The sequence below is a fragment of the Anser cygnoides genome, chromosome 25 (assembly GCF_040182565.1).
Source record: "Anser cygnoides isolate HZ-2024a breed goose chromosome 25, Taihu_goose_T2T_genome, whole genome shotgun sequence".
Lineage (NCBI taxonomy): Eukaryota > Metazoa > Chordata > Aves > Anseriformes > Anatidae > Anser > Anser cygnoides.
The window spans coordinates 793046-818087 of NC_089897.1; the positions used below are offsets into that span (position 1 = coordinate 793046).

Below are 25042 nucleotides of genomic sequence, written 5' to 3' on the forward strand. Positions count from 1 at the left end.
ATCAGTGCCGTGGACAATTCCTGGGGGTGCCCCATGGCACCGGGGGGGGGCACCCCATGCCGGCGGAGCTGCCCCATGGCCCCCCGAGGTGTATGGGGGGGGCAAACCCCTGCCGGGCGTGGGGCAGGGTCCAAAGTGCAATGGGGGGGGGTGCGACTCCGTGCCCCCCCCCCCCCTCCCAGTGCCACCCCCCCCGGTGTCCCTGGAGCAGGGGTGGTGCCCGCCGGGTCCCCGTTAGATGGAGGTCTCGTCGCTCCTGCCAGGGGGGGTGGGCACGAGGGGGGGGGGGGATAAAAACGAGACAGACAGATGCATGATCACGGGGGGGGCCGGGAGCGGGGGTGCCCGCTGCGCCCGCAGCACCCGGCGCTCGCCCCGACAGACAAGGGATGGGAGAGGGTGGCGGGGGGGTGGGGGGTGCAGGAGCACCCCCTCTCCCCCCCCTCCAGCCCCCACATGTTAATGGAGAAAATTAAAAAACAGAAATCTGGGCGGGTGGGGGGGGGGAGGAGAGAAGAGCAGGGTTAGTGCGAGCCCCCCCCCAGCTGCCACCTGCGGGGACAGAGCCGGCACCAAGACTGGGGCCAGTGCAGGTGCCCCCCCTCCATGGACACCCAGAAGGCCCCTGAGCACCCAAGGGACACCGCGGCACCCGCTGAGCACCCTCACACCCAGTGGGCACCCAGTGCGCACCCAGGGGGTACCGGCACCCGCTGGGCACCCTCGCACCCGCTGGGCACCCTCACACCCGCTGGGCACCCTTACACCGGGTGAGCACCCACTGGGCACCCAACTGGCACCTGTGGGGCCCAGGGGGAGCCCTGGCACCCAATGGCCACTCCTGCACCCGGTGGGCACCCAATGGCCACCCTTGCACCCACCGGGCACCCAACAGGCCCCATGGCACTTCACTGGCACCCGCTGGGCACCCCTGCACCCCGCCGGCCCTCCTGCACCCAACGGGCACCCAGTGGCCACCCTTGCACCCGAGCGGCACCCAAGGGGGAACCCTGGCACTCTCCTGGCACCCAGTGGCCACCCTTGCACCCAACGGGCGCCCACCGGGGACCACGGCACCGTGCTGGCACCCGGTGGGCACCCCTGCACCAGAGGGGCCCCCCGCGTGCGCCCGGCACTCACTCGGAGCCGGAGGAGTCCTCGTCCACGGTGCCCGCCCGGATGCTCATGGCGATGGGCGCCGCGCCGCTGAGCTGCTCCTGCAGGCTCTGGCGGGGCCGGGGCGCCCCGGGGCCCCCCCCGCGGCTGCCCTCGCTGCCCGAGGAGGCGGCGGTGCCGGCGGGGGGCGGCGGGGGGTGCGCGGGCTGCGCGGGGCGCGGGGTGCTGCGCTCGCTGATGGGGGGCAAGCTCTTCTTCTTCAGGATGCCTGCGGGGACGCGGCCGTCACCGGCAGTGCCGCCCCGGGGCGCGCCCCCCCGCCCCCGGCACCCATGGGTGCTGCCGCCCCGTACCTTTGTGGGGGTGAGGCAGCGGCAGCAGCGGGGGGGGTCTGGGGGGCACCTCGCCCCCCGCCGCCGGCTCCACCCGCAGCGTCTCCGAGCCCCCGTGCCCGTCGCTCTCGCTGGCCGTCGTCACGAACTCCCCGGGCCAGTACGGCCGCGCCGGGGCCACCAGGCTGTCACCTGCGGGTGGGGACGGGGGCGCTGAGCCGGGGTGCGCCCCCCCCCGGGCCCCGTTAACCCCCCCGGGCCCCCGTTGTGGGATTTACCCGTGGGTGCAGGCGGCTGCTCGGGGCGCAGCAGCGCGTCCCAGCCGGCACCGGCGGCCTCGTCCTCGCTGTCGGAGGAGTGCGTGGAGCCGAAGGAGCCGCTGGGGTCATCCTCCAGCGACAGGTCGCTGTCGGAATCGGTGTCGTGCTCTGTGAGTTGGGGGGGGGGGAACGCAAGGAAATCAAGGGGTGCCCCCACCCCGTGCTCCCCGCGGGCTGAGGACGGATGAGCTCGGCGCACCGACCGTGCTGCTGCTGCTCCGCGGCGTCCAGGAAGAGCCCGCCCGGCTCGGCCAGCGCCGGCTGCACGCGGCCGCCGCTCAGCCCCGCGTCCTCCCTGCAAGACAGCGGCGACGGGGGCGTCCCGATGTATGTGTGTCCCCCCCCCCCCTCCCCGGCACGACCCCCCACCCCCCCGCCCCATACCTGCGCACGAAGGGGATGTAGCTGTGCTGGCTCTTGGCCGCGCTGTGCAGGGAGCCCGTGGAGTCCCCGAAGGGCGCCTGGTAGAGCCGGCCGGCCACGTAGGTGGTGTCGCAGCTGTACGCCTGCGCGGGGACGGGGACGTCGTGGCTGTGGTGGCACCCCCCCCCCAGCCCCTTTTGTGTCCCCCCCCCCCATACTCACGGTGGTCAGGGTGGACTTGGTGGCCAGCGCGGGGTCGGGGCCGCGGGCACGGGCGCAGCTGGAGCGCAGGCTCTGCCGCACCTCCCTGCTCAGCACCACGCAGAAGAGGAAGATGAGGGGGCCCTGGGGCGGAGGATGGGGGGGGGTTGTGGGTGGGGGGCATGGAGGGAGCCCCCGCTGGCACACCTGGGGGCCATCGGCAACCGGATGGGCAAGGGGCCCCCTTCAGGTGCCCCCCATTGGCATCCAAATCGGGGGAGGGTCCTCCCGTACCCACTGGGTGCCCCCCACTGATACTTCAGGTGGGTGAGGTACAACTGGTGACGACTGGGTGCCCCCCATTGGCACCCCAAAGCAGGTGAGCGTCTCCCCATACCCATTCGGTGCCCCCCATTGGCACCCCAAAGCAGGTGAAGGCCCCCCTACACCGGGAGCTCCCCCTCCCCTCGCCCACCCCTGTGCCCCCATGGGTGCCCCCGGCAGCTGCAGGGGGACAGGAGCCGGAGCGGGGTGGTGCCGAGATCTCGGGGCGCAGCGGGCGGCGCTGGGCGTGGGGTGGGGGCACGGGGGGGGGTGGGGAGCTGGGGTACCTGGAGGCAGTTGGAGATGGCGAAGAGGTAGTGGAAGAGGATGGCGTCGCTGTTGACGGCGAGCAGGGCCAGCAGCCAGGCCAGGCTGGGCAGCACCAGCACCACCAGCGCCGTCTGCAGCCCGGAGCTGGGGGGGGGGCCACATCAGCACCCCCCCGTGCCATGGGGCAGGCACCCGCGTGGGGCAGGACCCCCCGGGACCCCCCTGCTGCGGGGACACTGTGCGGGGCTGCCCACGGGCACCCTGTGCTGCTGCCACCTGTGGGCAGCCCCTGTCCTTCGTGTGCCCTGGCACCCATGGGTGCTCTGTGCTCTCCGTGTCCGTGCCACCCGTGGGTGCTCCCTGTCCTTCATGTCCTTTGGGTATCTATGAACACCTTCTTGTGCCCCTGCCACCCATGGGTGCCCCTAATGCCTTTCTGTGCTCCCGCAGCCCATGGGTGCCCCGTCATTCATGTCCTCCCAGCACCTCTGAGTGCTCCCTGCCCTTCATGTCCTGCCACCCATGGGTGCCCCACTCCTTCCTGGCACCCATGCCACCCTGTGCCCTCTGCGCGCCCCCGGCACCAACGGGCGCTATCCTTTCTGTGCCCCTACCACCCACGGGTGCTCCCTGCCCTCCCCACACCCCCGGCACCCACGGGTGCCCATCGCCCCGTGCCCCCACCCCCGGCGACTCACCCCGTGCCCTTCTTCTCGAAGCCCTGGGGGGCGGCGCAGGAGGCCCTGGCCGCCAGCACGAGGAAGAAGACGCCGACCTGCGGGGCAGGGGGCGAGCGGGGGGGGTGAGGTGAGCGGGGGGGGGGGGTCCTACAGGTCCCCAGGGTCCCCCGGGTCCCCTACGCACCGCCACGGCGCAGGCGCTGGGCCCCGCCAGGCTCCAGACCAGGCTGTCGTGGATGGAGAGCCAGCAGAAGTCGGGGTTGCCGTAGCCCTCGGGGTCCAGCCCCACCGCCAGCCCTGCGCAGCCACGTGTCAGGGGGCGGGGCCTCGCAGGGGGCGGGGCCTCGCAGGGGGGGGGCCTCACAGGGGGAGGGGCCTCGCAGGGGGCGGGGCCTCGCAGGGGGCAGGGGCCTCACAGGGGGGCGGGGCCTCTGAGGGAGGGGTGGGGCGGGGGAAAGGGCAAGGGATGGGAAGGTGGCTGTGCTCTTGGGGGCGGGGCTAAGGCGCACGGGGGCGGGGCTAATGTGCGCGGGGGCGGGGCTTATTCACTTGGGGGCGGGGCCACGAGATGGGGGCGGGGCCATGCTGCAGGGTGCCGGTGCTCTCGGGGCTGGGATGCGTTGGAAGGGGCGGGGCCATGCAGTAAGGGGCGGGGTTAAAGCCCTGTGGGCGGGGCCGAGGTCCTTGTGGGTGGGGCGGGGTCTTTGAGATGGAAGGCGCTGGGGGCGGGGCCATGCTGGGGGAGGCGGGGCTATGCGCTTGGGGGTGGGGCTAAGACCCTGGGGGAGGAGCTATGCTCTTGGGGGCGTGGCCAAGAAGCCGGGGGTGGGGCTATGCTCGTTGGGGGTGGGGCTTGGCCAGGCATCACCACGGAACCAGGACCACAATCAGCTGACTGGGGCAGGTGGGCAAGGGGGCGGGGCTATGCACGGGGGGCGGGGGGCGGGGCCAGGCACGGGGGGCGGGGCCAGGCACGGGGGGGCGGGGCCCTCACCGGTGATGAAGGCGGGCAGCCCCCAGCCCAGCACGTGGTAGAAGCGCATGGGCCCGCGGTCGACGTGCCGCGGCTCGCTGCGGCGCCGGTAGAGGTGCAGCGCCTCCAGCAGCGCCCAGCCCACGGCGCTCAGGTGCAGGAACTGCAGCAGGATGGCCACCACCGTGCACGCCAGCTGCGCCGCGCCCACGCCGTCACCGGCGGCGCCGCGTGGAGCCGCTCCCCCGGGGGGGGGGGGGCCCTCCCGGAGCCCCGCCCACCGCAGCCACACCCCTACAAAGCCACGCCCCTGGAGCCGCACCCACCAGGGAGCCCCGCCCACTGGGACAGCCCCACCCCCCGGGGAACCGCCCACCGCGGTTCTAGGCCCGGTTAGCCCCGCCCCTGGTTGGCCCCGCCCACCAGCTAGCCACGCCCCTTCGTTGACCACACCCCTTGGTTAGCCCCACCCCATAGCCCCGCCCCATGGTTAGCCCTGCCCCTCCCATAATCCCTCCCCTAGCACCCCAGGCCCGTGGCCCCGCCCCCGAGGGAGCCCCGCCCCTGACGGAGCCCCACCCCTTTTAGCTCCGCCCCTCACCATTCCATTCCCCATCAGTGCCACCTGCAGCCCCGCCCCATCTCCCCGCCCACTGCTTAGCCCCGCCCCCATCCCTCCCCCTCAGGCCAGGCCCGCGTGGCCCCACCCCTTGTAGCCCCGCCCCCTTGTGTAGCCCCGCCCCCTTGTAGCCCCGCCCCCTTGTAGCCCCGCCCCCCTTGTAGCCCCGCCCCCCCTTGTAGCCCCGCCCCCTGTAGCCCCGCCCCCGCACCGGCAGGTCGGCCTGGTTGATGCCCAGCAGGAAGACGAGCTGTGCCAGCAGCAGGGCGGTGGCGCCGTGCCGCCGGATGCTGTGGCGGTTGGAGCGCAGCCCCCGCAGGGCGCCCAGCACCAGCACGGCCAGCAGCAGCCCCGCCAGCGCCACCCCCAGCGAGGCGTAGGTCAGCGCCGCCAGCGGCAGGATCTCCCCGTTCTGCCACGCCGGGGGGGGGGCGGGGGGATTGGGGGGTCAGGACACGCCCCCGAGCCACACCCACGCCGAGCCACGCCCCCACCCCTCGGGAGCTCCGCCCCCTAGCCCCGCCCCTATGGGGAGCCCCACCCACCTCTGGACCCCACCCCCCCAACCTTTTTTGGGCCCCGCCCCCTATGTGAAGCCACGCCCACTTCTGGACCCCACCCCATAGGTGGAGTCCCACCCACCTCTGGGCCCCGCCCCCTATACAAAGCCCCGCCCACTTCTGACCACGCCCCCTGCATACAGCCCCACCCACCTCTGGGTTCTGACCCGCCCCATATACAAAGCCCCGCCCACTTCTGACCACGCCCCCTGCATACAGCCCCACCCACCTCTGGGCCACGCCCCCTCTGTGACACCCCGCCCACTTCTGGGCCACGCCCCCTACACGAAGCCCCGCCCACCTCTGGGCCCCACCCCACGGGGAGCCCCGCCCACACCCCAGCCCCGCCTTCCGATCCTCACTCACACCCCACGGCCCCCAGGCGCGTGGCCCCGCCCACCCCGCAAGCCCCGCCCATCCCGCCTGGCCCCTCCCCCTCGCACAGGCCCCGCCCCCCGCCCCCGCCCCGCACCTCTCGCCGGGAGATGTCCATGAGCACGGCGAAGCTCGTCATGTGGTTGCACTGGCAGCTGACGTGGCTCTGGTTCCGGAACACGACCTCGCAGCCCCGCGCCGACCAGCCGCCCGCGCCGCCCGCCCTGCGCGCCCAGCACCGTGGGGCCCGGCACGGGGGTGGGGACGCCCCGGGCTGGGGACACGGGCTGGGGACACCGCTGGGGACACCCCGTGCTGGGGACACCCTGTGCTGGGGACACCCCGGGCTCGGGACACCCCGGGCTGGGGACACCCCGTGCTGGGGACACACTGGGCTGTGGACACCCTGTGCTGAGGATGCCCCCCCCCCCCCCCCTCGCCATGCCCCTGCCACCCACTCGTGTCCCCAGGCTCAGGGCGGCCACCCCACAGCTCTGTCCCCGCACTACTGGCACCAGGGCTGCCACCCCCAAGCCCTGTCCCCGTGCCACCCACGGGTGGCCGGGCTGCACAGCACAGCCCCAGCCCCTCGCCACCCTCCCGTCACCCCACGGACCGTGCCGTCCCCTCCCCACGGTGCCCACCCCGTGTCCCCATCCTGGCCCCGTGGCCCCCCCCAGCCCCCGGGGGTGCCAGGCCGTCCCCTCCCCGTCCCCGGCTCACAGCAGCGAGTGGTTCCAGAAGACGCAGATGGGCTTGGAGCGCTCCTGGGTCTCCAGCAGGCGGAACTGCAGCGTGATCGGCTTCTCCAGCGCCCGCGGCGCCCGCCCTGCCGCCGCGTGCACGCTGATGCTCACCACCGGCGTGTTGATGATGGGCCGCTTGGGCACCCTGGGGCACAGCGGGGTCAGGGCCGCGGGTACCCACCCCACAACCCCACGTGTCCTTCCAGCAGCCACGGGCACCCTTGTCCAGCCCCTCCCTGGGGACACTTGGGCACCCCCTGTGTGTCCCCTGGGGGCTGCCCCGTGTCGCAGCACCCCCCAGCTCCCTCCCTTGCCCTAGCACCCTATGGACACCCTGTGCACCAATGCTTGGGTACCCCACAGCACCCCCCCCACCCCCTGTGCTCCCCATGTCCCAGACCCCTCTCCCCAATGCCCTTGGTGGCCCCCAAGTCCCCACGGCCATGGCACCTGAGGCTGCGCTTGTCGGTGTCGTACTGCTCGGGCAGGAGCCCGGCCAGGGTGCGGTAGATGATGACGCTGGCGATGGCCTGGCCCTCGCTCAGCTCCGGGTGCCGCTTGTGCCGGGTCACCAAGGTCACCTCCTCCTCCTCCTCCTCCTCCTCCTCCTCTGCAGCCTCTTCATCCTCCTCCTCCTCCTCCTCCTCCTTGTCCTCCTCCTCCTGCCCTCCCGGGCTCGGCAGTGGCTTCCCGTGCCCCGTGGGGTGGTCTGGGGTGGGCGGGCAGGGGATGGTGGGAGCCTGGTGCCCTGGCAGCCCTATACTGAAGACCCTCAACCCTGCCAGTCCCTTGGCCACAGCGGGGTCCCCAACCCTGCCAGCCCCATATCACGGCCCCCCAACCCTGCCAGCCCCATGGCCACACCGGGGTCCCCAACCCTCTCATCCCCACGGATGTGCAGGGGTCCCCCATGGCCCTGCCCGCCCCATGGCTGTGGGGTGCCCCCCCCCCAACCTGTGCCACCCCCCCCCCATTCCCAACACCCCCCAGGACTCACGCCTGCCCTCGGGGGGCCGGAAGACGCTCTCGGGCAGGATGACGGTGGTCTCCAGGTCGGGGGGCTTCTCCCCCCGCAGCGCCTCGTAGCGTGGCAGCCGGGCGCCCGCGAAGCTGCCCTTGTCCAGCCGCACCACCGACACCACTGCGGCACCGGGCGTCACCGCCAGCCCCGCACCGGCACCCGCAGCCCCTGGCACCCAGCGCCCACGTGGGCAGAACCCCGCTATGTTACGTGTCCCCTGGGCACGTGTGGGGCCGCGTCCCCAGCAGGTAAATGCACACGTACGGCCTTGGGCATGTGTGGCAGCATCACTGGTGCATGCACACACACACACACAAAGTGCCCATGGTCCTGGGAGCACACACGTGTCCCCTGGGCACACGTGGTGGGGACACATGATGCTCACGTCCCCAGGTGTGCACGCATCTATGTCCCTAGCGATGCAGCTGTCCCCAGGCACACACAAGCCCCCTGGGCACACGTAACGGGAACACAATGCTCGTGTCCACAGGTGTGCGCACGGCCATGTCCCGAGGCACATGCGTGTCCCTGGATGCACACATGTCCCCATCCTTGGGCACACCGGGGTTCACAGCCCCAGGGCACACACATGCCCATGTCCCCAGACACGCACACAGACCCGTGTCCCCAGGGGCACAAGTGTCCCCGGACCCACAGCCCTGGGCACACGCGTGCCCATGTCCCCAGGTGTGCATGTGTCCCTGGACACCCCCTCCCCCCCCCCCAGCACCCCCACACCCATGGGCACACACCCGTCCCCGTCCCCATCCCCGTGCCCTCACCGATGTTGGGGGTGACGATGGTGAAGGGGCTGAGGTAGGTCTGGCGCATGTTCTGCGCCAGGGCGCTGGCGTAGTCCTCGAAGTGCTTCAGCAGCCAGGCCGTGCCGCCCTCCGTCTGCTGGATCAGCTCCCAGTGCCGCTTGTTGCTGGCGTCCAGCAGGGCGCTGCCCACCCGCAGCAGGTTCTGGGGGACGGGCAGGGCTGGGACAGCGCCTCGCGGTGCCCGCAGCCGTGGTGCCCATCACCCCGGCGTCTGGGCGCGGGTTTTCCCTCCCCCTCTGCTTCGCTGCGCTGCAAGGCTCTGCGGTGGCGGGGGGGGGGGGGCCCGGCACTGCCAGGCTTGCTGTGCCCCCCATCCCGAGTTAGTGCCCATCACCCCGGCACCTCGCTTTACCCTGGGGGGCACCAAGTCCACCGCGCGCAGAGCTCAGCTCCTCCCTGGGATCGGGGCGCCGCGGGGGCACCCAGCGCTGACGGCTGGTCCCCAGCACACTCGAGCCCTGCACCCCCCCACCCCGCGTTCCAAAGGGAGCCCATCACCCTGGCCTCTGGGCCCCAGCCCCGCTCCTTGTCCCCTGGGGAGCAGGGCGAGGAGGAGGTGCCCTGGCTCTGCCGGCTGGTCCCAGTGCATCTGCCACTCGGCTGGTCGCACCACGCACCCCTCTCCAACGAGGGGACCCACGTGTGTGCCCTGCCCCCCCCGTCCCCTGTCCCAGCCCACCTCCCCAGGGCCGGGGGCGCGGCGGGGTCCCCCCCGTACCTCGGTGAAGTGGACGTCCTGCGTGGCGGCCAGCCGGAAGCCGCGCTGGGCGCTCTCGTGCTGCAGCAGGCGGGCGGCCAGCCGGTACGCCAGGCGCACGTCGCTGCCGAAGTAGGCGGCCGTGTGGCGCGTGGCGTTGTGCAGCTGCAGGGCCACCCGCTGCGACTGCGCCGTGTCCAGCACCGACTCGTTGCGCACCAGCCGCTCCGCCTGCCGGCATCACCGTCCTCAGCCCCCGCCGCCACCCCCCCGCCCCGCTCCCTGTCCCCCCACCCTCTCCCAGCCCCGGCCGGGGACGCTTACGAAGCCCTTGAGGGCGGCGAAGGCCAGCGAGGTGCAGTTGAAGAGGTTGGGGGGCAGCCAGCCCTTGTGCTCGTCGCAGTGACGCACCGCCGTGCCTGCGGGGGATGTGGTCAGCGGGGACACGATGGGGACACCGGCACATCCCCATGTCCCCTGTACCCATGGGGACCTTTGGGCACAGGTTGGCATCAGGGCATGGGATGGTAGCGGGCAGCTCTGTCCCCATGTTCCCCCCCACTCCCATGGAGCACTCTGGGCACGGGGCGGCACTGGGCAGCCCTGTCCCTGTGTCCCCTTATGCCCACGGAGCCCTCGGGGCACAGGGCGGTGACAGGCAGCCCTGTCCCTGTGCCTCCCGCATCACCAACGTGGCCCTTGGGACATGGGGTGGCACTGGGCAGCCCTGTTCCCGTCTCCCCCCCTTACCGATGGAGCCCTTGGGGCACGGGGCAGCAGCGGGCAGCCCGAAGCGCGTCCGTGGCCACCAAATGCTGGCCTCGATGGCACGGGGACAGCTGTCGTAGTTGACTGCAAAAGCCAAAGGGGCTGGGCGTCAGGGCCGGGCGCCGCTGGGGACGGTGGCACCCAGGTGCCAGCACCCACCTTCACAGCCGCTCGCCGTCACCTCGGCGAAGGGGTTGTCGCAGCGGTCGCAGTGGCGCCCGATGACGCCGGCCTTGCAGGGACACTGCCCGCTGGTGGCGTCGCAGAGGCGGGACAGGGAGCCGGTGGGGTAGCAGTCGCAGAGCAGGCAGGCGTCGCTGCCCGCCGGCCGGTAGTGGTTCTCCTGGGGACGGGGGGGCACAAGGGGGCTCGGTGGGGCCGCAGCAGGCAGGGGGCCGTAGGGCCAGACGGGGGGCGCGGGCGCTCACCTTGCAGCGGCACTCGCCCGTCGTCTTGTTGCAGTCGGGGTCGAAGCCCTTGGCGACGTCGCAGCTGCAGGGGCCGCAGGTGGGGTGGCCCCACCACCCCCGTGGGCACGGCTGGTCCACCCTACGTGGGCGGCACGGCACGGCATGACACAGCACGGCATGGCACAGCACAGCATGGCACAGCGGCACGGCATGACACAGCACGGCACAGCACGGCACGGCATGGCACAGCACGGCACAGCACGGCATGACACAGCACGGCATGGCACAGCACAGCATGGCACAGCGGCACGGCATGGCACACGTATTGTGCATTGCCACTGGGCTCCTTGCACAGCCACCGTGCCCTCCTCACACCCACCCTGCCACTTGTGTAGCCACCTTACCCTTTGAATGTCCCCCAAGAGCCACTGTGGCCCTACATGGGACATGGTGGGGACATGATGGCCACCGTGGCTCTTGCATGGCCTTTGTGCTCCTGCTGTGCCCACTGCGCCCTTACGCCGCAGCTTGCCCCTCTCATGTCCACTCTGTCACGTGCATGGCCACCACGGTCCTTGCATGGCCACCATCCCCTTCCATGCCCATCCTGCCACTTGCCCAGCCACCATGTCCCTTGCATGGCCACTGTGCCCCTCCTGTCCCCACCCTGCCACTTGCACGGCCACCATGCGTCTTTGCAAGGCCACCGTGCCCTTCATGTCCCCAGCACATCCTTGCACACCCACCCCTACTCAGCAAGAGGGATGGGGCACGCGCGAGTGTGACGGGCACCCGAATGGGTGTGCCCCGTCCCTCCCCGCCACTCACTTGTGCTCGCAGTATGGCCCGAAGTAGCCCTGGGGACACTCGCAGACGTAGCCGTGGGTGGCACCAGCTCTGCGCACGCAGGCACCCCGGTGCTCGCAGGGGTCGAGGGCGCAGGCGCTGATGCAGCTGTCACCGAAGTAGCCTGCGGCGCCGGGCACGAGGACGGGCACAGTTGGGGACACGCGCCGGGCAGCCAAGGCAGAGTCCCCAGCTGATGTCCCCTGAGTACGGGGGACACGTGGTGTCCCCAAAGTCCCCTGTCCCTTGGTTAGGGATGGGTAAGAGTGGCTGTGAGGGGGTAGCGGTGCCCTGGGTGGCAGTGCATGGGGACACTAACAGGAATACGGCAGAGCTCAGGGAGGGTGACAGTGACCATGGGGACAGTGACAAGGGTGGCAGTGACCAGGGAAGGTGGCGGTGCCTTGAGGTCTGTGCCTTGGAGGTGGCAGTGCCAAAGGCAGACATGACAGGGGGTGGCATTCCCCGGGGGACAGTGACAGGGGGTGGCAGCACTTTGGGGACTGTGCTTGGGGGTGGCCACACCACGGACAGCAGTGCCCAGAGGGTGGCTGTGCCTGGGGAGGTGACAGCACTGCGGGTGGCAGTGCCGGGGATGGCAGCGCCTGGGGAGGTGACAGTGCTGGGAGGGGACGGTGGCCTCGGGGGGTCTCACCCGGGTGGCAGCTGCAGGAGAAGCTGTCCCAGTCGTCACTGCAGTAGCTGTGGGGGGGGCACGGCCCCGAGTCGCAGGGGTCGGGCAGGGCGCAGCCCCCCTCCACATTCACCCGCGCCGCCGGTGCCACCGCCAGTGCCACCGCGCTGGCCGCCGTCTCGCCCACGCGCACGCCCTGCGGCACCGCCCGTCACCGCCGTGCCCGGGCCCCCCCCGGGCCCGCCAGCCCCAGTCCCTGTGCCCAGTGCCCCAGGTTATGTCCGAATGTCCCCACGGCCCCGCAGCCTGTGTCCCTGTCCCCATGCCCATAAGTCCCATGCCCCCACTCCTTAAGCCCACAGGCACCGTGTCCCCGTTCCCACGTCCCCGTGACCAACACCATGCTCCGTGCCTACAGCCCCACATCCCCGCGCCCATCCCCGTGTCCCACAGCACCGTGCCCATGTCCCCCTGCCCTGCGCCACGTCCTCATGCCCTGCACCACGTCCCCAAGCCCCCGCCCCCCTCCCACCTGCCAACATCCCTGTGCCCCTATGACCAACGCACCCCCACGTCCCCACGTACCTGCAGGCAGCCGCGGAAGCCCTGCTCCACCTGGCCGCTGTCCCCCGCCAGCCCCCCCACGCTCAGCGTCCGCAGCCGCAGCCCCTGCAGCCCCCCGGCCACGTCGGCCACCGCCTGCGGGCACAGGGGCACTGAGCGCTCCCAGCCCCGGGGCACTGGGGGGGGGTCCCGGCCCCAGGACACCGCGGGTACCGGGGGGGGTCCCCATCCCACGCCCTGCTCCAGCGCCCCCGCGTCCCCATCACCTGGTGGCGGCCATAGTCCAGGGCGAGGAGGAGGAGGGTGGCCGGGGGGGTGCGGCCAGGGGCCCCCCGCAGCTCCAGCTGGAGGTGGTGCCAGGCGCCGTCGTTGACCCTGGCGTGGGGCAGCCGCAGCCAGGCCAGGCGGGACCCCCCCTGCCACACGCCTGCCTCCGCCTGCCCCTCGCTCAGCTGCGGGCAGAGGCGTCAGTGCCCCCCCGGTTCCCCCGGCACTGCCCCCCATGGAAACCTTCCCCTCCTCCCCATGGTTCCCAGCTTCCCCTTGGCACCCCTCCTTGATAGGTGATGGCCCCCCAGGGCGATGCCCCCTGCACAAATCCCCCCCAGGTAATCCCCCCTCCAGGGCAATCCCCCTAGGGGGAGCCCCCAAGGGCAATCCCCCCCTAAGGACAATGGCCCCCAGCATTGTCCCCCCCCAAGGGCAGTAACTCCCCCAGGACAATGTCCCCCCAGCACTGACCCCCCAGCAGTGCCCCCCCCAAGGGCAACACCCCCGGGCATTGTCCCCCTGGACAACAGACCCCACAGCAACCCCCCTGCCAAGGGCAGTAGCTCCTGACCCTAAGGATAACCTTAACCCTGCACAGTACCCCCCCCACCCCGTACTGCCCCCAGAGCAATATGACCCAGGGCAATCCCTCCCCCATGCACGTGCCCACCCCCCATTCCCACAGCCCCCCCCAGAGCAACAGCCCCATGCCCACAGACCCCAGGGCAGCACCCCCTATGCCTATAGACCCCAGGGCGACGCCTCCCATGCCCGTAATCCCCGCACCCATAGACCCCGTGCCCATAGCCCCCCACCCCAGGGGGGTACCCCTGTACCCATAACCCCCGCACCAATAATCCCCATGCCCCTAACTCCCCGTGCCCATATCCCCTGTGCCAATACCCCCCGTGCCCATACCCCCGTGCCCATAGACACCATGCCCATATCCCGTACCCATACCCCCCCCGTGCCCCCCCCCTTGCCCCGGGCGCACCTGCAGGGTGAGGGTGGCCATGGGCCCGGCGGAGGCGCGCAGCAGCAACCCGCGGGGCTGCCGCGTGCGGAACATCAGCCCCAGGTGCCAGGGCAGCGTCAGGGGCAGCGCCAGCCCGCTCCAGGCCACCAGGCTGCTGCCCAGGAACTGCTGGGGACTCGCCATCTCTGCGGGGGCACAGAGCGACATGGGCGCCCACTGCACCCCCCGCCCCCAGCCCCATCATGCCCCCCCCCCGGCCCCAGCCCCCCGTTACCTTCCTGGCACGTCTTGCCCCCGAAGCCCAGCGGGCACTGGCAGCTGAAGCTGTCCCACTCGTGCACGCAGGTGCCCCCGTTGTGGCACGTGCCGGCGTCACACACCGTCTTCTTGGCGGGGCAGCCTGCGGGAGGGCGGGGGGGGGGAAACGGGGTGGTGCGGGGCTGGTGTCCCCCGAGTGGCGGGCGATCCCGGCACTGTGCCCCCCCATCCAGCCCTACAGACTGCAGTCCCCTGACCCACCGTCCCTGGGCACCCCAAGTGCCCCGTGGCACGGTGATCCCTGGCCACCCCATGCCCCACGGCCCCCTGCCCACAGCTTGGCACGGTGCCCCCGCCTGGGCCCCCATCCAGACCCAGAGCCAGGCACCCCCCTAACCCCACATGCCCCAGCCCCACATCCCCATGGGGCCTGGGGCCGCAGAGCCCCCTGAGCGCTGCCCAGCCCCATGTGCCCCGATCCCCCCCTGCCTCAGCACCCCCCCGTGCCCCCTATCCCCACATCCCTGTGCCCAGGGCGCACGGCCCCCTCCAGCCCCCTGCTCCTGCCTCCCCCAGCCCCACGTCCCCACACCGAGGGGGCACGGGGAGCTCCGGGCATTTCCCCAGCCGACGCCCCCCCCAGCCCCGGCAGCCCCCCCACCTGGCACGGTGCCGTTGTTGGCGATGAAGGCGGCCAGGTCGACCGGGCGCTCGTCGATGTGCAGGTGCCGCATGCAGCCCACGAAGTGGCGGCTGCGGATGGGGAAGCTCTCGGGCAGGGTGGGCACGCCGCCCAGCAGCAGCGGCCCCGTCAGATCCAGCGACCTGCAGCACCAGCGTCACCCGCGGGGGCCCGGGGGGGCGCCCCCAACTCGCGCCTTCACCCCCCCCCCCGACCCCCGGCCTTACTTCTTGGAGCCGGACTGGGTGCCCTGCGCCGCGCACGAGTAGTTGCCCAGCATGGGGCCGAACTTGAGGGCCATGCCTGTGTCACAGTCGTCCACCGCCACCACGGCCACCTTCTGCTCCGAGGGGCCCTGGGGCAGCCCTGACTTCCCCAGCACGGGCTGGGGGCACGGGATGAGCCGTGGTGCCAGTGCTGCCCCCTCCCCGCTGGCCTTCATCCCCCCATCATCCTCCCAGCTGGGCCCCAGCCCTTCTTCCCTCCATCCCCGAACCCACATCCCTGCCCCCCTCCGTCCTCTTCCTCCATCCCCAAAAGAACATCTTTACTTCCCTCCGTCCTCTTCCTCTGTCCCCAGACCCACATCCCTACTCCCCTCCGTCCTCTTCCTCCACCCCAAACCCACATCCCCACTCTCCTCCATCCTCTTCCTCCACCCCAAACCCACATCCCCACTCTCCTCCATCCTCTTCCTCCACCCCAAACCCACATCCCCACTCTCCTCCATCCTCTTCCTCCATCCCCAATCCCCCACTCCCCTTCACCCTTTCCCTCATCCACCCAAGCCCCCACCCCTGCTCCCCTCCATCCTCCTCCTCCCCTCCCAAACCCCATAACCCTCCCGCTCTCCTCCATCCTCTTCCTCCATCCTCAGCCCCCCGCCCCACTCCATCCCCCCTTTACCCACCCCCAAACTCCCTCTGCTCTCCTCCATCCCGCTCTTCATCCACGCAAATCCCCACCCCAATCCCCTCCGCCCTCTTCCTCATCCCCAAGCCCACATCCCCGCACCCCTCCATCCTCTTCCTCCACCTCCAACCCCCTGCTCCCCTCCATGCCCCCCATCAGCCCCCACCTTCCCGTCCCTCTGTCCATCCCCCCAAGCCACCCCATGCAGCCCCATCCCCCTGTCCCCCCCAGTCCCCCCAACCGTGGCAGCCTGGCGGCCCCCCCGCGCCCCCACCTTGTTGTAGTAGTGCAGCTGCACCCGGTGCCACTGCCCATCGCTGACACCGCCCGGCACGAACGGGGACACCGTGGTCGTCGTCTCACCTGCGGGCACCGCGCGGCACGTCGGGCTGTGGGCACGGCCCGGGGGCAGCGAGGGGGCACAGGGAGGGGTCAGGGGGTGACAGCGGGGGGGGGGGACGGTGCCAGGGGGCAGCGCCAGGGATGGGACGCACGGGATGCAAGGTGCAATACATGGGATGCAGTGCAAGGGGTGTGGATGCAGTGCCAGGGATGTGGGCGCATGCGATTCAGATGCAGCACCAGGGATGCAACGCATAGGACGCAGTGCCAGGGACGTGGCTGAAATGTATGGGATGCGGTGCCACGGCTGCAGTGCCATGCAGTGCCAGGGATGCAGCGCAAAGGATTCACTGCCAGAGATGCGGTGCCAGGCAGTGCCATGGATGCAATGCATGGGATGCAGTGCCAGGGATGCGAGGCACGGGACGTGGATGAAATGTATGGGATGCAGCGCTGGGGATCCGGTGCCAGGTAGTGCCAGGGATGCAACGACGGAGATGTGATGCACGGGATGGGGATGTGGTGCCAGGAATGCAAAGCATGGGATGCGGTGCCAGGGATGCAGACACGGTGCCAGGGATGCGGACACGGTGCCAGGGACGCGGTGCCGGTGCCATGGTGCCAGGCAGAGCCCGGCTGCGGTGCCAGGAGGAAATGCCGCGGATGCCGTGCTGGGGAGCGGCGGGGCCGTACCTGCCGAGAAGGTGAGCTGGATCTGCTCGCGGACGATCTCCAGCGCCACGAAGTCGTGCTTCTCGTTGAAGCGCCCGTTGTAGAGCAGCAGCGCGTCCCGCTCCTTGGTGGCGAACCTGGGCCCGGGGACAGGGGCTGCGTCCTGTCCCCAGAGCGCTCCGGGCCCTGCCCCATCGCCCCACGTCTCCCCGGCGTGCCCCACGCCCCGGCTGCCCACCGGGATGCGCTGCCGCCCCCTGCCCCGCTGCCCCCACCCCTGCCCCGTGGCCCCAGGCCATGTCCACGGGGCCTCCACCGTCCCCAGTGGGGTGCCCACCACCCCATGCCCCACTGCCCAACCTCACGTCCATGGGTCACTCCCCCCCCCCATGCCCCATTACCCCCCCTCCATGCCTCCTGGGCACCCCACTGCCCCCTGCCCCATTTTTCCTCCCCATATCCCCTGCCCCACTGCCCCCAGTGACACCCACGGGGCGCCCACCACCCCACACCCCACTGCCCCCACCCTGTGCCCACGGGGCGCCCACCTCCCTGCCTCAGAGCCCCATGCCCGTGCCCCCCCATGGGACCCCCCCCCTCCCCGGGGCTCACGTCAGGGCGAGGGTGAAGTGGAAGCGCTGGCGGAGGCCGCGGAAGGTGACGAAGGAGCGGGGGGGGAAGCTGCGGGTGCTCATGGCGCAGAAGGGCTTCTCGTAGTGCCCGGGGGGGCACTCGCAGCGGAAGCCCCCCACCAGCAGGTTGACGCAGGTGCCCCCGTTGCGGCAGACCCCCGGCACGCAGCGGCCGCGGCGGGCGCTCAGCTCGCAGTGCTCCCCTGCGCGAGGGCACCCTGGCACCGGCCCCCCCGGCACCGGGGTCGTGTCCCCCCCCCCCCCCAAGCCCTGGGGGTCCCCTCCCCGCCTCCCCCCCCCATTTATTCTCCAAAGCCTCTTTATCCCCAGCTCCATCACCGTGGCAACCGCCTCCCGTCGCCACGGCAACTGAGACAAAGCCTCCCCCCCCCAACCCCCTCCTCCAGCTGGCTGCCCCCCAACCCCCAGGGGGCTGGGGGTGCCTGGGGGTCCCCAGTGCCACCGCTCCCAGGGCGACCCCGTGACTGTGGCGTCCCCCCAGCAGAGCCACACGTGGGGGGGGGGAGGCAGACGGCCACGTGGTGGTGGCAGCCTGGCCCCAGGGTGTCCTCAGGGTGTCCCCAGGGTGTCCTCTGAGTGTCCCCCCCAGACGTCTCCCTCTGCCCTGACATCCCGCAGGGACCGCACTGGGACGGAGGGACAGAGGGGACAGGGAGGAGGGGACAAGGAGAGGACGACGGGAGGGGGGCGGTGCGCAGAGGGACCCGGAGGGCAGGGGGGGGCTCAGGGGGTAGGGGCAGAGGGGCTGGGGGGCTGGGGGGAGGGAGGGGGGAGGCAGAGGTGCACGAAAGGAGGAAGGCAACAGTGGGAGACAAAGGGGAGGATGGGGATGGAGGATGGACGGGGAATGGACGGACGGACGGACAGACGGAGAACGTGGAGGGATGGGGAATGGATGGACAGAGGGACGGACGGACGGACGGAGGACAGAGGGACAGAGGCTGGAGGCTGGACAAGGGAGGGCTGATGGGGATGGATGCTGCAAGGGCCGGAGGGGCGCACCGCGAGGGGACGGCCACGGCGCGCGGAGGAGCGGCAGGGGCGCAGGGCCGGGTGCGGAGGGCTGAGGAGGGAGGCCGGGGCCGGGTGGCGGTGGGGCAGCAGCAGGAGGGACGGAGGCCGGAGGGCTGGCGGGGAGCAGGGCGAGGAGGGCCCGGGGGGGGAAGCAAGGTGGGGACGGGCACCGCGAGGAAGCCCGGGGACGGCGCCGAGCTCTCACCGGTGAAGTCCTCGTGGCACTCGCAGGTGTAGCCGCCCTCGCGGCTCCGGCAGCGCCCGTTGCTGCCGCAGGGGCTGGAGAAGCAGAGGTCCACCTCGGTCTCGCAGTAGTCGCCGGTGAAGCCGGGCGGGCAGCGGCAGCGCAGGCCGGTGACGGGGTGGATGGGGCGGAAGAGGACGGTGTCGGAGGCCAGGAAGGGCGCCGAGCTGTCGAACTTGAGGACGGAGACGCAGCGCATGTAGTTCTCGCAGGGCTCACGCAGGCAGATGTTGTCGTCGAAGGGCAGCACGCGCTGCGCCGAGATGGCGGCCAGCAGCGAGCGGTTCAGGTACAGCCGCTCCTGCAGCTCCTCCGAGGAGAAGAAGCGGGCGCCGCGCGCCGAGGCCGGCAGCCGCACCGAGAGGCTGACGTTGAGGATGCGGGCGGCCCCCACGTCCGTGTCCGTCTGGATGTTGAAGAGCACGACGCGGTGGCGGGGGGCCGCCAGCACCGCCGCCACCCCCTCCAGGAAGAGGCTGAGCAGGGGCGAGAGGAAGCGCTCCTGGGACATGTCGGCCAGCCGCAGCGTGATGCTGTTGCTCAGCATCTCGTCCGTGATCACCGTCACCCGCAGCGTGCACTGCGCCGTGGCGCTGTGGACCCCATCTGCGGGCAGGACAACGGTCGCGGTCACCGCGGTGGCACCCGGGGGGGGGGATGGCCGTGGGGCGACCGCCCAACCGGTGGTGTTCGCCACGGGGCACCCGATGGGGATGGTCGCGGGGTGACCACCCACCTCCCTGTGGTAGCCACGGTGGCACCCAACGGGGATGGCCGTGGGGCAACCACCTGGCTTGTGGTGGTCGCTGCGGTGGCACCCAGGGGGATGGCCACGGGGCGACCACCCAGCTCCTCATGGTCACTGTGGTGGCACCCCCTGGGCACGGTCACGGGGTGACCAGCCACCTCCTTTTCCCCTCCACGGCGGCACCCGATGGGGACGGCCACGGGGCACCAACCCAACGGGTCCCACCCTGGGGTCGGTGCCTGCAGTGCCTCCTCCTCCGCCTCCTCCTCCTCGCTGGGGTGGCGGAGGGACAGACGGACAGACGGAGGATGGGCAGAGCGCCGGCAGCAGACAGACGGACGGATGGAGGCGGCCCGGGGACAGCCCGGGGACGTGGGGACTGCGGGTGGCACCGGACAGGGGGACGTGGGCTCAGGGAACGGTGACAGGCGGTGGCCCATGGAAGTGGCCGGTGGCCGGGGGGGGGGAGCGTTGCCATGGCGGTGGCAGCGGGGGCCCAGCTATGGCCGGACCCTTTGTTCCCCAGCCCCTGTGCGGGGGGGACATGGGGGGGCTCCCAGCGACCCCCTCCCCACCCCTTTGTGCAGCGGGAGCAGGAGCAGCAGACGGGTGGCTGGGGGACGCGGGGCTGGGGACGGGGGACATCGCGGCACCGGGCAGTGTGCTATGGGGGGGCTGGGGCTGCCCCCCCCCCCATCCCGCTGGGGCTGGGGAGAGAACTGGGAGGGGGAGCTCTGTAACCAAGCTGTCCCCCCCCATGAGTGAGGGCCCCCACGTGCCCTCAGAAGGGGTTAAGTGGGAAACTGAGGCAGGGAAGGGCTGGGGGGGAGAGGATTTGGGGAGGGGGAGCCAAGCGCCCCCACCCTGTTCCCTGCCCCCAGATTCCCCATGGCCGAGCACTGAGAACCCCCGGTAGCCCCCCCCCGTGCCTCAGTTTCCCCCAGCACAGTGGGACATGGCGGCTGTGCCCCCCCCCCCCCGCCGTGTGCCCCCCACTGCGCTGGGTGAGCCCAGACCCCCAAAGCTCCCTGGTCACAGCCCCATCAGGGTCCCTGTCCCCCTGTCCCCCGCTGTCACTCCCACACAAGACAGAGGCCCTGGGGGGGGGAAGTGCAGGCCCAGGACCACCCCCCCCCCCCGACATGGAGCCACTGGGGCGGGAGGGGCCTGGCCCCATGAGGTGTCCGTGACTCAGTTTCCCTCCCTGTCCCCAGGGGGGTCCCCAGGCTCCTGTGTGTGCCACACAGGAGCCACTCCCCTCCCCCCCTCCAAGTTGCCCCCCCACCCCCCTGCAGCACCCTCCCGTTCCACCCCGGGCCCCAGACATTGGGTGCTGCCCCCCCCAAACCCACACTGAGGTGCCAGGACCCCCCCAAACACATGCACTGGGTCCCAGGGCCCCCAAACCCATGCAACAGGGTTGTGGACTGCCCCCCCCCCAAAAAAATCCACGCTCCGCAGTATTGGGCCCCTCCCAGGCCCCCCAGGACTGAGGCTGGTGGTGGGGAGGGCAAAGGGGGTGCTGGGGACCCCAACTGCCTCCTGCCAGGACCTGTGGGCTGGGGGGGGACAGACAAAAGGTCCCCAGGATGTCCCCAGATCTGGAGGGGGCTCCCCAAAACCTCCCTGCACGGGGCAGGAGGCAGCGGGGAGCACCTCCGGGGGTTTCCCCAGCCCTAAACTCTGGCGGAACCCCCCCAGACCACCCTCCCCTCTCCCCAGGTTTCCCCCCAGGGGGGTCTTACCCGAGACGGAGACCCTCATGACGGCCTCCAGCGGGCGGTTGTTGTCCAGGGCCGGGCTGAGGCGCAGGTCCCCGGTGCGGGGGTCCAGCAGCACCAGGTTGAGCTCGTTGCCCTGCTCGAAGGCGTAGGTCAGGCTGTCGGAGACGTCGGGGTCGCGGGCCGGGATGCGGCCGATGATGCCGCCGGGGAAGCTGCCCGAGCGGTTGGTGATGTAGTTGTTGAAGACGATCTCGAAGTTCCTCAGCTGGGGGCTGTTGTCGTTCGTGTCCCGCAGGCGCACGTGGACGGTGGCGCGGCTCACCAGCGGGGCCGAGGTGGCCTGCACCACGATGACGTACTCCGCCTTGGCCTCGTAGTCCAGGTCGGCCAGGGCGGTGAGCTCGCCAGAGAAGATGTCCAGCTGGAAGACCTCGGGGATGTTGCCCTCCACGATCTGGTACATGATCTGGGCGTTGGTGCCCTCGTCGGGGTCGGTGGCCGTGATGCGGGCCACCACCAGCCCGATGGGGCTGTTCTCCTCCACGAAGATGTCGAACTCATCCCGCTCGAAGACGGGCGGGTTGTCGTTGACGTCCAGCACCGTCACCTGGATCTCCACCGGCGTCCGCCTGGCTGGCACGCCCTTGTCGACAGCGTACGCCCGCAGGGCGTAGAGCGGCACGTTCTCCCGGTCCAGGCGGCGCAAGGTGCGGACGATGCCTGAGGTGGACTCGATGATGAAGTCGCCGTCGCCGTCATCACCGCCCTGGAAGGTGTAGAAGACCCTGCCGTTGAGGCCCGAGTCGCGGTCAGTGGCCGAGACCTGGAGGACGCTGGTGAAGGCTGGCACGTCCTCGTAGATGGAGCCCTGGTAGGAGTCGCGGAGGAACTGGGGCGCGTTGTCGTTGACATCGCTCACCAGGATCTCCAGGTAGGTGGTGTCGGACTTCTGCGGGATGCCGTTGTCGCGGGCCGTGATGGCCAGGGTGTAGGACACCTGGTCCTCATAGTCCAGCTCCATCTGGGTGGTGACGGCCCCCGTGTCGGGGGCGATGCGGAACTGGGGGATGCTGTCCTCCATCAGGTAGGTGATGCGGGCGTTCTCGCCCGTGTCCTCGTCTGTGGCGCTGATGACCACCACCGTGGTGCCCACCGGCCGGTCCTCATTGACGTTGACGGTGTAGTGGGAGCTCTGGAAGACGGGCCGGTGGGTATTGGCGTCGGTGACGTTGACGACCACCTGGGCTGTGTCCTGGCGGGTGCCATCGGAGGCGGCGATGGTGAGCAGGTACTGCCGCTCCAGCTTGTAGTCCAGGGGCAGGGCGAGCGAGATGAGCCCGCCGCCGCTCTGACTGGTGATGGAGAAGCGGTTGCGGGTGTTGCCGCTGGAGATCTGGTAGGTGATGACGCTGTTGGCGTCGCGGTCGACGGCGGAGACGGTGAGCACGCTGGTGCCCACCGCCGCGTCCTCGTTCAGGCGGGCACCGTACTCCCGCTGCGTGAACTCGGGGCTGTTGTCATTGACGTCCAGGATGGTGACGCTGACGCTGGCCGAGGATGCCATGGGCGGGCTGCCCTGGTCCTGCGCCTCCACCCCGAAGCTGTAGAAATCCACCACCTCCCGGTCCAGCTCAGAGGCCACCACGATCCACCCCGTGCTGTTGTTGATGGCAAAGGGGAAGCCGGTGCCTGTCTCAAGGAGGGTGTAGACCAGGCGGGCGTTGTCACCTGAGTCAGCATCGATGGCTTGCACGTGGATGACGGAGTAGCCCACGGGCACGTTCTCCAGCACGGTGGCCTGGAAGGGCGTGCTGACAAAGATGGGCGCGTTGTCGTTGACATCCAGCACCTGCACGGTGACCAAGCCGCTGATGTTGGAGAGGGGTGGGCGGCCGCCGTCCTGCGCGCGGATGCGCAGGGTGTACTCCTTGCTGGCCTCGTAGTCCAGCGGGCTGACCACGTCCAGCGCGCCCGTCTGCGCGTCGATGTAGAAGTGGCCGCGGGTGTTGCCGCTGACGATGCTGTAGTGCACCAGGGCGTTGCTGCCCTTGTCGCGGTCGGTGGCCGTCACCCGCAGCACGGCCGAGTTGGGCGCCACGTCCTCAGGTACCTGCGCGATGTAACGCTTCTCGCTGAACTGCGGCGCGTTGTCGTTGTCGTCCTCTACCACGATGCGCACGGTGGCCGTGGCGCTGCGGGGCCCCGGCTCCTGGCCCTGGTCCGTGGCCTCCACCAGCAGCTCGAATGCCTCCACGACCTCGCGGTCCACAGGGCCGCGTGTGCGGATGACGCCCGAGCGGGGATCGATCTCGAAGACCTCGTTGGCCCCGCCAGCGTTGAGGAGGCGGTAGAGGACATTGGCGTTGGGGCCGGCGTCGCCGTCGGTGGCCCGCACCGTCAGCACCTCGTAGCCCACCTCCAGGTTCTCCCGCACGCTCTCACGGTACTCGGGCTGCTCGAACGCTGGGTCGTGGTCATTGGCATCGCTCACCGTCACCGTCAGCGTGGCCATGGCACTGCGCCGCGGCACCCCGTGGTCCACCGCCGTCACCCGGAAGACGTGGGTGCTCTTGCTCTCGCGGTCCAGCGGGGCGGCCGTGGTGACGGCGCCGGTGACGGGGTCCATGGCGAAGAGGGCGTCGGAGCGGCTGTCGAAGAGCGCGGCCATGGCGTAGTGCAGCCGCCCCGCCTCGCCCGCGTCGGGGTCCACCGCCGTCAGCCGCGCCACCGCCGTCCCCGCCGGCCGGTTCTCCGCCACCGACGCCTGGTAGCTGGAGGGCTGGAACTGCGGCGCCGTGTTGGGGCTGCGGCGCCGGCGGGAGCGCCCCGTGCCCGCGGGGACCCGCGTGGTGCTGGCGGCCCCAGGGCTCGTGGCGGCCCCCGCGGTCGCGGTGGCCCCGGGACTCGCGGTGCCGCTGGTGCACGCGGTGCGCTCGGTGCTCCCGGCGCCTCCACGGCCTCCGGCACCCCCAGGGGTCCCGGTGCCGTTGCGCTCCCCGGTGCCGCGGGAAGCCCCAGCGCTGCCGGTGCTGGAAGCGCCGGCGCCTGCCGCAGGCCCAGAGCCGCCGCCGTCCCCGCCGCCGCCGCCGCCGCCGGGCGCTCCGGGGCCGGGATGAGGCCGGGCGCCGCCGCCGCTGTCCCCGGTGCCGCTGGAAGCGCCGGTGGCCGAGAGCGGCCGCGTTCCGCCGCTGTCCCCGGTGCCGCCGTGCGCCCCGGCGCGCGGGGTGGGCCCGGCCCCGCCGCTGTCCCCGGTGCCGCTGGAAGCGGCGGAGCCGCCGCGGCGCAGGGGCAGAGGCAGGAGCGCGCCCGGCGGCGCGGCGGGCGGGCAGGTGCCGGTGCCGGTGCCGGTTCCCGGGGGCGGGCGGCGGGGCTGCCCCGGCGCGGGCAGCAGCAGCAGCGCGAGCAGCAGGAGCGCGGCCCCGCGGGCGGGCGGAGCGCCCATGGCGCGGTGCGGCCGCTGCCGCCGGTGCCCGCTGCGCCCCGCGCCCCGCGCCGCCGCCGCGCCCGCCGCCCGCGCGCACCCGCCGGGGCGGGGCCGCGCTCGGCACGGGGCCGCGCCGCGCTTAAAGGAGCCGCCGCCACCCCCCCCCCCAAGACCCCCCCGCACCTCCCCACACCCCGGCACCTGGCGCGCGGGCACGGCTGGAGGGGGGCGCACACGCGGGGGGCGCGCACACGCCCGTGCAGACACGCGCACGCACGCCCACGCGTGCACACGCGCGCACACGCGCACCCACGCGCACAGGCATGCACACACATGCACGCGCCCACGCACACGCGCGCCCACGCACGCACATGGCACGGGCACGGGGGGGACACACGTGGACACACGTAGGACACGCGTGCCGTGCACGCGCGGCACAGGACACGCGCGTACGCGCACACTCGGGGCACGCACACGCGC

General features: G+C 71.7%; 1 protein-coding gene across 2 annotated transcripts; it reads right to left on the reverse strand.

Annotated features, from left to right (window-relative positions):
- CELSR2 (cadherin EGF LAG seven-pass G-type receptor 2) lies at nt 1–24622 on the reverse strand. 2 transcript variants are annotated; one of them, XM_066982903.1, is made up of 35 exons: nt 21160–24622; nt 18628–19272; nt 17368–17590; nt 16777–16892; nt 16016–16104; nt 15057–15214; nt 14809–14972; nt 14164–14289; nt 13908–14074; nt 12910–13095; nt 12665–12778; nt 12101–12275; nt 11428–11569; nt 10618–10738; nt 10349–10532; nt 10172–10273; nt 9746–9840; nt 9443–9652; nt 8683–8866; nt 7877–8020; nt 7330–7588; nt 6857–7024; nt 6231–6357; nt 5410–5610; nt 4601–4775; nt 3791–3903; nt 3625–3701; nt 2944–3070; nt 2354–2476; nt 2153–2274; nt 1972–2063; nt 1727–1876; nt 1470–1640; nt 1141–1384; nt 1–256 (listed from the first exon to the last, which is right to left on the reverse strand). In XM_066982903.1, the coding sequence occupies exons 1-35, from the start codon at nt 24578–24580 to the stop codon at nt 235–237; spliced, it is 8937 nt and encodes a 2978-aa protein (XP_066839004.1). In that variant the 5' UTR covers nt 24581–24622; the 3' UTR covers nt 1–234. The 2 variants fall into 2 exon arrangements, with proteins under 2 accessions (XP_066839004.1, XP_066839003.1); XM_066982902.1 differs by lacking the exon at nt 1–256 and adding an exon at nt 324–487.
- Nucleotides 24623–25042: the final 420 nt, after the last annotated feature.

Coding starts and splice junctions, on each gene's coding strand:
- CELSR2 (XM_066982902.1), bottom strand. CDS start 24,580: ATGGGCGCTCCGCCCGCCCGCGGGGCCGCGCTCCTGCTGCTCGCGCTG. Junction 19,273..21,159: donor CATGAGGGTCTCCGTCTCGG/GTAAGACCCCCC, acceptor TCCTGCCCGCAG/ATGGGGTCCACAGCGCCACG. Junction 16,893..17,367: donor CACTTCACCCTCGCCCTGAC/GTGAGCCCCGGG, acceptor CCCCGGGCCCAG/GTTCGCCACCAAGGAGCGGG.